Here is an 11,082-nt window from a genome sequence, read left to right as displayed (position 1 = left end):
CAATTGTGTAGCATTATTTCTGTGCAGTAACATTTATTGGATGAAAATGTGCATCCTGCAAGTCTTGTACACAGATGAGGTATCCAGAGAATGAGTTAAGCTTAAAATTTTTACATGCCTCACTTGGAAATGTTTCTTTGTATCCTGCAATGGAGTTTGCTGTTCTAGCTCAAGTGAAGTGACCTATCAAACAGGAGAGTGTTAGATGAACTTGGGTTATTTGGATAGAATATCTGTAGTGAAGGACACTGAAGCAATGCAGAGGGTAGTCATTCAAGAAAGGGTTTGCTGCAAGACACCTGATTATGGGTAACTAGTTGTGATGAGAACAGAATGTGTGACAGCAGGACAAGGTACCACAGATGTAATAGCACTTTTTATTAAAAACTGATATATATTAGTAAAAGCTCCTCTGGAATATTAAATTCGTCATTTTTAAATTTACAGGAATGTTTCCTGCCTTACTAGAATGGAATTCGTAGAGGGGGTAAAAATGTCTGACTTGTCTAGTCTGTAATAGTAATAAGGTTCAAGAAAATGTAATTGTATTGGAGTAGTTGGTGATGGTGTTTTAAACACAGAAATAATTTGGCTTAACTTCAAGTGTAATACTGGAACTAAGCAAATAATATAAATATATCATGAATACATAAACTGCAAGCTTAAAGGTTTTGGACCAGCTGGAGAAAAAATTTTATAGCTTTCAGGATAACAGGAATAAATAAGGTGAGGTTGATTTTTATTTTTTTTTGGTTTGGTTTGTTTTTTTTTTTTGAAAAAGGGTATATAAGCCCATTTGAGATAACCATGACAATTCTTGAAGGTAGGACACTCCACTTTTAATTTACTGCCTGAATGTTAGATCTGTTTATTTCTAGGACATCTGAAAGGCTTGACCTCTGATTGTAAAATTATTAAAGGTAATGCTTTTGACTTCAAATCAACCAAATGTCCTGAAAATGAGACAAATGGTGTTGTGAAAGGGGAACAATCCTGTGCCTGCTTCACCTCGATTGGTATAAATGAGGCTTTGGGCAAGGGCTGATGAGATCAGCATCTGTTGAAATTGTCCTTATCCAAATGAAGCTGATTCTTGCTGATACCAAAATTGATTTAAGTATGCAAGGCATGTAGTTCTAGAATGTGCTGCAGAAGTAGTGGAATACCTTAGTTTTCATAACTAGGTTAAATGCAGATAAAAGGTTGGCAACCTCCACTATACACAGCCACATCTGTTTAGTCTGTTCACTAATTTTGCGTTTTCCAAACTCCAGACAAGCAGCTGAAGTTTGTGTTGTTTTGAGTCTTCTGTATGTTGAGCAGAAACTGCCACTGTAGCTGTTTTGTTGATTAGGTTTTAAAAATAGCCATATTTACTAAATGAATTCTTCACCTGTGATTATAAAGTCATCTTGGAAGTCTCTGCAGTTGTTCACACCATTGCTCATGCATAGTTGCCAAAAAGCTGTATTCATGCTTTAGCATCAAAGAACTTCACTTGGTAACTTCAGCCCTCTTATACAGAAATTAATATGGAAACCTCCTAGATTAGTACTTTAGTCCTAAAATGTCAGCTGTTACGTGTGTAAGAAGAGGCTACAGTTGTAGGAGTGGATACATCTTGTTCGGAAAGGCAGATGTGATGTCCAGGTACTGCAGTTGAAAGGTATTTAATGGCTGCAAACATCCAAATACCATGTTGAAACAAATGCTGAAGCAAAAAATTAATTTGGAAGGCACCAAATTTAGTTGGATTTCCTGAAAGAAAGCTATATGATGCAAGTATTCTGCCCTCTTGAAGGGAAAACTTACTGGGACGTGAAAATGAGCTCAAGTAGCTTTTCAAAACTGTTCTGAAAGGAATTGATGATTTTTACTTCTTTTTGTGAGATGAAGTGGGTCAGTTAATTCTGAGTCTTGACGAATCTCTAAGTTGTGGTAAAGGAATACAGTAGAATTTACTGCTGTCTGGTACAGCTGACTAGAAAGTGGACAGTTGGAAGAACATTCTCTAATTAGCTTTAGTTATATTTAAACTTTAAGTCATGTTATTTAAGACTGTTCTGTATAGCAACTGAAGTGTCTCCCTGTGGTTTAAAAATAAGTTAGTTTAGGAGGCTCTTTGCTTCCAAAGATAAGTGTGTGGGTCATGGCAATTGTTGGATATAATTATTGCAAATGCTTATCAAGGCAGACACTCAAAGGGAAGGTCAGGGTGTTGTGTTCATGCTCCTTCAACAAACTCATGGTAAAGCTGTCATTGCATCAGTAGCAGTTGATCTGTATATGATGACATGTTTTTCCTTACAGTGCTGTCACTTCACATTTCTGAGGAGTGCATTGTCTGTGTGGAATCTGAAATGCCTGCATTTGACCATTGGGAAAGTGACAATATTGCTATACTAAATCACATGGTAGTAATCCAACATTTGAGTAGGATCTTTTGGGGAAAAAATATTGTTTATTGCTATTTGTTAACTTGTTTCAAAAATCTGTCACAACTTCCAGTTGAAAAAGTGTTGTTTCCTTTGTGGCAATCTTTCCAACAGATATCTTGCTGCCAGGGGCAACTGTTGCTTTATATTCCCTAGGAATGTTCAAAGGTCTAAATTGCCTTTAATTGAAATTCTCAGTAGAAGTGAAATTTCAGAGGTTCTGTAAGTTCTTCTGGTGTGAAGTTCAGGCACCTGCCTGTACTTGTTCTTGCGGAGCATTAATCAAAGTTTGGGTGTCGATCACTAGCTTTGAGTTAAACTACTGATGAAGAAAACAGGCAAAATGCATTGCTGCTGACAAAGCTGTCTGTGCTGTAGGCTCGTTAACAGCCTGCTTCAGCCTGCACCAGTTTTGCTTGATGGGACATTATATATTGTTCAGGTGATGGAGCCTTCTGCACTGTTGCTTGTAACCATTCTTGTCTCTGTTGTTAATGACCAGTGCTCTCCCCAGCCGTGCTGGTATTGCTGCGTTTGATGGAGATAATGGTGTATGTGCTTCTGATGAGGAAAATTCCAGCTATGACTGCAAAGTAGCTGCCATAAATGAGAAACTGGGAAATGGAGGTGGGAAAGAAGGAGGAGAAAGAGTCAAAAACTGCTTTTGCTGTTAGATAATAAGAGGTGTCCCTCCACTGCTGCCCTCCCCTGTCACCTGTGCCCAAAATGATCCCATTTGAAAGGACTCGAAGTCTGACTGCTTGATTACATACTGTAGGAAGTTTGAGGTTGTAAAAGGGGGAGAGAATATTCTGTAATGGGCTTGCCTTTCCTACCTCGGTAAGGGAGGATAACAGTCCTACATTTGTGTCTCTTCTCTGCAAAGATGAAAGCTAGAGACTCAGACCTCATTTGGTACATATGTATCAACTTTAAGTTTAGAAACTTAGTGGGGAATTAAGTTAATTTTCAGAATTAGAGTAAATTTCATGGTGCATCCACTGGAACTATCTTACTTAGAATTACCCTAATAAAGGACCCATTGATTGCTTTTTGGTTTGGTTCCTGCTTCTAGTTAGGGTATTTTGACAATAAATTTGTGAATAGTAAGCCTTTAATTGCAGAAATACTCTGAGTGAAGGTGGTGGTCTTTCCTCTCTGTTCTATGAAAATATTCTCAAAATTATAGCAGAAAAGCAAAACTGAGAGGACTGGAGAACAAGTCATAGTAGCTTATAGCAGTTCACTTTAAATGAACTGTTTTTTGCAACTAACTGGCCTAAGCTCACACATTACCTGGTATCTTCACAAAGGCTAGTCTTAGAGCAGAACCCACTTTCTGGGAAGAGTAGGGGGACTGAGAGCAGTCATGTAGCTTACCTGAGTGCTGATATCCAGTCCCAGACCTCTTGAATCTACTACAATAACAGTTAAAATTGTTTGAATCACCAGTGCAACAAAGTTGTTGAAGCCAAACATCAAAGCATAACGCTCCATGCTCAGGTTGACAGCAATCTGAAACCTGCCAATGAATGCACAGGTTGGCCAAACTATGGAGAGCAAGGACGTGTGCACTTTAATGTGCACAGTGGACTCTTCAAAGGACAGTCACTTCAGTCTTGGCTATTAAGCTTTAACAGCTTCAATTTGGCAGAAATTCCTTGGTTTTTCTGGCTTTGTGACTTTTGTGCATCCTACTTACCTTTTACTTGAGTGGATATTTTTGTCGAATACTGGTATATATTTATTTGATCATGTATAGAACACTTGTACATAGATCATTGAACAGCCAAATGCAGAAGCTACCTTGTTCTGACAGGAACTGTATTACTGTAGTGATTAGGTCATATAATTTTAAGCATAGTTTTGCACAGGCTAGAAATAATGTATGCTGCTGTCATAACCTAGTTAAAATTTATTTCTAGGGAAACTTCCAGTAAAATTTTGATAAATTTAAAAATTTGACACAGATTTAAATCATTTTAATTAGAACAGTTGTGTATTGTACTTACGTTGCTATTGTTATAAGGAGCATATAGCAAGCCTTAAATGCAAGGTAACCAGCATAACATGCCCAGATGTTCCCAGTGAAGTACATGAGAAACAGAGAACCAGCATCCATTGCAGAGAAAATTCCCAAGGCCAATTCTCCAGAGAGATCCCAGTTCACTTTGACGTATCCAACTACCATGGATGTTACTGAACCTAAAAATTGGAAAGTACTGATTAAAACTCTGAAATGTTATTATCCTTGAGAGCCATTGTATAACTGTGTAGCTGGATCATGCCAGGAGCTCTTCAGTCTGTTACAGTCACAGTGGGCTCTGATACTGGTGTGGTTTATATTTCCTATTAGTGGTGTGGGAGTCTTCCATTTGTTTGGGTGTTTTTCTCCTTGCTTACAGACCCTTCACTGACTGAAGTGCTCTGGGAAAGTGCCTCATGTCCAAGGTTGGAGGCAGCAGCACACAATCTATTGTTGTTTCTTGCATTTTTTGACAACTGAGCAAAGAGAAGAACAATCTCACCAAGCATTTTCTGCCAAAATAGGTATAATGAGTTCTCTTACTTCATGTAAAGATCTTTATGAAATGAAAATCTGTTGTACTTCACGTTTGCTTTTTCTGAAAGTGTCTTTTCAGTTTCTGGTGAAAAAATCTTGTGAACTGCATTTGCCTTATTGACCACCACATGTAACAAAACCCTGACTTGAGTGCATCATGGTGTAGCAAACTCCGTGTTTTCAGACAGGTTAACAGATTGGACTTTGTTTGCTGGTTGTATGTGCTCTTCATCAGAATTCCTTAAGTTAGAGCAAACCAACCCCTTTGGTCCATCCCTGCTGCAAGCAGAGATTTCCAGTATTGAGTGCCTTCTGTAGTCTGAAATAGTGTCAAGTGCCAGAGAGTGTAAAAGCAAGAAAGTCCTTGGGAACACTACTCAGAACAGTAGTAATTCTGGAGTAGCTTCAGTAAAACAGATTTTCATGCTGATTGCAGGGAGGAAAAGTAAACTGATAGTTCCTTGGAAATGTGGGACGAGGCTCTTGGAATGAAGGGGGAGACAGATGTGTAAATGAGACCTCAAAAAGGAAACTCCATTGGTACTGCACAGTCATGTAAAAGAAGTTTCACTTTGGCCATAGCCTTCTGTTCTGTGGCCAAAGAGAAATGTCATTGGGATGGACCAAGGAACTAATGAGAGTCAGAATGGCTGAGGTTGGAAGAGATGGATGGAGATCACCTGGCCCTGCTAAAAGCTGAGTCAGCTAAAGCAAGCTGCTCAGGATGCTGTCTAGGTTTTCACTATGTCCAAGGATGGAGAGTCCACACCTCTGGTCAACCTGTTGCTGTTTTAAATCACCCTTACAATAAAAATGTTCTTATATGTTTTAGTGGAACTTTGAATCACAGAATATGCTGAGTTGGAAGGAATCCACAAGGATCATCGAGTCCAAGCCCTGACCCTCCACAAGAGCATCCCCAAGAGTCACACCATGTGCTTGAGAGTATCATCCAGATGCTTCCTGAACTCTTGTCAGGCTTGATGCTGTGAACCACTGCCCTGGGGAGCCTGTTCAGTGCCCAACCACCCTCTGGGTGAAGAACCTCTTTCTAATATCCAACTTAAACCTCTCTTGACACAACTCACTGGTCACCACAGAGATCAGTGCCTGCCCCTCCTCTTCCCCTCAGGAGGAAGTTGTAACTGCAATGAGGTCTCCCCTCAGTCTCCTCCAAGCTGAACAGACCAAGTGCCCTCAGCTGCTCCTCACATGGCTTCCCCTCAAAGCCCTTCACCATCTCCGTTGCTCTCCTTTGGACACTCTCTAAGAACTTAATGTCTTTCTGATATTGTGGCACCCAAAACTGCCACAGTATTTAAGGTGAGGCCATCGCAGAGCAGAGCGGGACAATCCCCTCCCTCAGCTGGCTGGTGCTGCTTTGCCTGATGCCCCCCCGGACACGATTGGCCCTCCTGTGCTGGATTTTGTGCCTCTTGCTTTTTGTCCTGTCACTGGGCACCACTGGGAAGAGCCTGGCTCTGTCTTCTTTGCTGTTCCCCTTCAAGTCTTTATGCACATTAATGAAATCCCTTGTTTTCTCAAGGCTAAATAATTACAGTGCTCTCAGTCTCTCCTTGTATATCATATCCAGAGGCAAACTTGCTGATAAGGATATAGATGCAGCACAGAATATTTGCTGAGGAGCACTTAGCCTGAAATGATCTTTAATCTACTGTCTAAATAGACCATTTAGAACAGTGTATCTGTTAGTGTGTTATTTTAATTCCTAAACTTGCCAGCTTAAGGTGTATTTGAGGGAGGTATATACAAGGTTAGTTGTGCAGACTTTCAAACTGCTTGGGGTTAAATTCATGGTCTAAACAGAGCTGTGAACTTAAACTCTTAAAGCACTTAGGTGGAATAAGGTTCCTCTAGAAAGAAAAAGCTTTTTTTAATATATGTATATGTATAATTTTTGAGAAGCCCACTGATAATAAGTCAATAGAAAAAACATGCTTTGCACACTGTTTGGGTGTTATATGTCAGGCTGTTGCTGTTAACCCTGGTCCTCATATGAGATGGAAAGGCACCAAAGGTATGCTGAAGAATGCCTCAGTGCAGGGTGGGTTACTTATTTACTAATTATCTTTTACTTACCTAAAAAAGTTGCTAGTGCTTCGACAGCTCCATTGTACACTGCAGAGCTGTGAGAGGGGGCTTGGAAGTCCCACAGCACTTGGATATAATTCAGGACCTGATAAAAGCCGGCCGTAGCCAGAGCCCACCACAGGGACCAGTAGAGAAGTTTCCTGGAGCCGTAGCAATCCCTCAGGTCCTTGCTCAGCTGCACCAGCACTCTGAGCATGTGATTCCGGGGCTTGGCATTCCCAGCCTGCTGTTGGGGTGTTGGGCTCCTGCCAGCGGAGTCGGAGCTCGTGTCCTCTTGGCAGCTCGAGGGACGGTCAGAACCGGCCGGAGCCGCAACTTTGTCAGGCCCCGGGAGAGACTGGGAGGCATCTTTCCTGTGGAAGAACATGCTCTTCTGGGGCATGGGGAGGAAAAACGCACACAGGAAGGCCAGGGCCACGGAAGCCAAAGAAATGGCGTTGAGGTAGAAGTAGGACACGTCTGCCAAGGACACCAGCAGCTGTCCCAGCACGGCGGCAACAGTGGCTGCCACCAGAGTGCTGCTCCTGCAGTAGCTGGTCACCCTCTGGTAGCGGTCGGTGCTGACCACGCTGTAGATGTAGGCGTAATAGGCCACCTCAGTGGCCGTCACCATCCCGTAGAAGAATTCCACCACCTGCATGGCCAGCACTCCGTGTGCAAAGAGGAGCAGGAGCCAGGTGACGATGAGGCTGATGCCCTGGAGGAGGAGGACGGGCTTGTAGCGCAGGTAGTCTGTGAGCAGGAAGACTGGGAACAGGAGGGCAAGGTAGGAGTATGTCCAAACAGGCAAAATCTGGTTGGTAACCTAGAACAGAAGAAAGAAGGAAATATTTAAAAAAAAAAAACCCAAGCACATAAAATACTGATTTTTTTAGATTTACAGTTATGTTATTGAGGAAACAACGTAGTTGTGGTCACAGGAAACACTGAATTATGTAAACAGTGCAGACTTAAACTGCTTTCAGTGACATTACTGTAAATGTGCTACATAAGGGGCAAAGATAGTGATGCTACACTCTGCTACAGAAACAGGTGGATTGGCTTAAAAATTCCAGTAAAAGCCTATAAAGAAGGCAGATTTTGATATCCAGCTCTTTCAAGCAGTTGTAACTGTGTGTCAGAGGAAAGGCTGTCTAGCTTCAAATCCTATTCCCCACAGTAGCTGGAAATGAACGCCTATTTAGTTTTAACTTTTTACATGAGTCATTGTACACCTTTGGTTACCTCTTTCCATTGTTAAAATTGGACTGAAAAAAGCAGCACGTGCCTCGTACAATGTAACTGGAACTGCACATAGTGAATGTGTAGCTGCTACCAGGTTATCTGCACCGTCTATGTTTTCTTTCAGTTTAATGTGTAAGAAGTAAGCAAGTCTTTGAGGAAGCAGTATTTCAGTAAGTTTCAGCTGGACTCGAGTATATAGATGCTCTGAAAAGAAATTATTTCTCTTTTTTCTAAAACTGTTCTGCATTTGGGTTGGAAGGTGCTGTTTGCAGTCGCCGCTAAAGCTCGGTGCTTGCCCAGGCAGTTTGGGTACACCTAGGTCAGATGTCTGCTTTTAGATGCACATCATAAAATGAGCTTTTTCTGTAAGTTGGCTGTTTTGGGGAGGTCTCACCCAGTAATTATGGGCTCTGCTGGGGGTGTCCATTCCTGATCACTTGTTCTCTGCTTAAACAGAGACTAGAAAGGAACTGTATGAAATGCTGGAGGACAATAGTAGGTGGTCATCTTTTTACTTCTGAACAGGTCCTGGAGTGAGTTGCATGGTGAGCAGCTGGTTCACTGTATCTTTCTGTGTGACTTTTTTTGTTTCTCTGAACTTTAATTAGAATTTCTAAGTGTTTGACTTAAAATTATGTTATAGAATTAGCTCACTGGAGGTGAGTTCGGCTGAAAGAATTATTATCTGTACTATGCTTATTTTTGAGTTAAGGATTCTTGTTGAAATCAGAATTAAGGCATTCTGTGATCCTCATTGTGTATTTTATATAAAACTTCCCTTTGTGATTAAAAAATAATAATAATAAAAAAGGGGGAGAAAATAAACCCTAATGACTTAAACCACAAATACCTTTTCTCAGAAGAAACCTTGGGTTCACACTGTGCTGGTAGATTCTGCCTTAACATTTGCTACTGCGCAGCAGGAATGACTGTTCTTCATATTAGCTGTATGTGGGTGTACCAAGCTTGTGTTTTCTAATTATACTGTTAGCTCCATGACTCAGCCACGTGTCAACTATGGCACCTTTTCCTGGGAAGTGTACTCCTGAAGCAGCCAGTGCTGAACAGAGGAGCAGAGCAAGAAAACTTGCAGTGCATGCTTTTTTCAAAAAAAACCCCCACTTTTCTGAATGTGAACCTGACCTTCACAGGTTAATGCATAAAACATAAGGGGAAGGTTGTTTAGTTTTCTTATGATTTGCTATCAGTGTGTGTCCTGTGGTGGTAACACACCACCACAGTGTGTTAGTGTAATCAGTTCCATGATAAGTATAAATAAATGTCAGTGTTGCCCCTCCTCTGGGGTTCTGCTTTGGAGAGAGGAGTTAGCTGACCTGATTTTGCCAAAAATACCAATCTCTTAAACAACTACCAAAGAGTAGTTGTTTCAAAGTCCTGAGAATGTGGGGTGTTTAATGTTTTGACCTTCTGCCAAAGAGGTGACTCCTTACTCTTTCCCAGAAGCATCTTAAACGTGAGACTCTAGATAAAATATATCCGTATTACTGAACACTTCATCTTCCCGTCAGTTATTGCTGTAAGGCTTAATGCTTTAAGCATTTTAATTATTACTTAAGAGGATAGTTACATACCTCTTCAATCGTTAGGTTTTTGTCTGGCCCCGTTAGATAAGGGGTGAGAAAAGACTCTGATGGCCTCATTGTGGCAAAAAATCCATTTGCACAGATGATCACCGTGGGATAAATCCAGCTGCGGCTTATGGCTTCCTTCCAGGAATCCATAGCCTACCTAAAAGAAAAAAAGGTGGCAAAGAAATGAACAGATGCTCTTCACAACTGGTAAAAATTCATCTGCAAGTTTACTTTTTAACTAAACCTTCACTGCTGGACCCTTAAGCGGGGGCTGTGATGGTGGCATCCAGTTTAATTGGACACTGGGGGACAGATGACAATGTGATAGCCTGGAAGGGCTGCCTGGAATGGTGACACAGAGGTCTTGCTGATGTGCAGATGTAACTGTACATCAATGATCTTGAGCTCTCCTGCACAGCAGTGGAGCTGCACACCTGGATCTCCCTGTGGGCAGGGATGCCTCTCGCAGTTACTCATTGAGGTCCAGAAATTTCTTGCCACAACAGATCCTTGGGAAGTGACTAATAGTGTGCTCAGCTTTGAAATCTTGGCTGAGGACTGACTGCACATGTACAATCCTTTAGACATAGGCAGTTGACCAAATCTGGGACTAGCAGTGGGTCTGGCTGCACCTTGACTCCTCTCTGCGAGGAGTTTAGAATCCTGTGACTTAACAAGAGGGTCTCCCCGCCAGTTCTGTCTTACCTTGTCCTCTGTGCACTAAGTCAAGCCTACCTTGCTGTCGAGTCTTGTTAAACCACTGTCGCATTTACCGTTGAACTTTGATAGATCAGTAGAGGATATTGTTGTGTCTGTCTCAGGAGTGGAGTGACTCCAGCTGTGACACAGCCTGAGCCAATGTTTCTGTCACTGCCCCTGCCTGTGATCACAGATGCAGCTTGTAAATGAATAACTCAGATCAAGGTGCGTTGGCCCATGGTAAACTCCGGTCTCTGTTATTGTCTGTCAAAGGTTGTTCTCGGTGAGGTACTTAGGGCTGGGTGCACGTGCTGCAGGGGAAGAATGAAGTTCCATTACAGTCTCATTTCCAAATAAATGAGTGGGCAGACTGTGAGATTAAAGCTCATTCTCAGGGTGCTGCAGCCTGAGTGCCAAGTGGCACAGTGACAGTGCGAGTGTTCTCAAAGACAAAAGA

General features: G+C 41.7%; 1 protein-coding gene across 2 annotated transcripts; it reads right to left on the bottom strand.

Moving 5' to 3' along the window:
• Positions 1–2,577: 2,577 nt before the first annotated feature.
• On the bottom strand, positions 2,578–11,021 carry LOC103759408 (thiamine transporter 2). 2 transcript variants are annotated; one of them, XM_018074986.3, is made up of 6 exons: positions 10,662–11,021; positions 9,927–10,083; positions 7,099–7,915; positions 4,448–4,640; positions 3,816–3,957; positions 2,578–3,049 (listed from the first exon to the last, which is right to left on the bottom strand). In XM_018074986.3, exons 2-6 carry the CDS (start codon positions 10,074–10,076, stop codon positions 2,927–2,929), a joined length of 1,425 nt encoding a protein of 474 aa, XP_017930475.3. In that variant the 5' UTR covers positions 10,077–10,083; positions 10,662–11,021; the 3' UTR covers positions 2,578–2,926. The 2 variants fall into 2 exon arrangements, with proteins under 2 accessions (XP_017930475.3, XP_017930476.3); XM_018074987.3 differs by lacking the exon at positions 3,816–3,957.
• Between the last annotated feature and the right edge of the window lie 61 nt (positions 11,022–11,082).

This window comes from Manacus vitellinus, unplaced genomic scaffold, assembly GCF_001715985.3.
Source record: "Manacus vitellinus isolate BGI_N305 unplaced genomic scaffold, ASM171598v3 scaffold_29_pilon, whole genome shotgun sequence".
Classification (NCBI taxonomy): domain Eukaryota; kingdom Metazoa; phylum Chordata; class Aves; order Passeriformes; family Pipridae; genus Manacus; species Manacus vitellinus.
This window is presented reverse-complemented; position numbering and strand designations above follow the sequence as displayed.

What these genes read in the sequence shown, in the direction of transcription:
- LOC103759408 (XM_018074986.3), bottom strand. Translation starts at nt 10,076, where the DNA reads ATGGATTCCTGGAAGGAAGCCATAAGCCGCAGCTGGATTTATCCCACG. An exon ending in AGCACTAGCAACTTTTTTAG is followed by an intron (nt 4,641 to 7,098) that starts GTAAGTAAAAGA and finishes TCCAATTTTTAG; the next exon opens with GTTCAGTAACATCCATGGTA. An exon ending in GACTGGATATCAGCACTCAG is followed by an intron (nt 3,050 to 3,815) that starts GTAAGCTACATG and finishes TCCATTTCCCAG; the next exon opens with TTTCTCATTTATGGCAGCTA.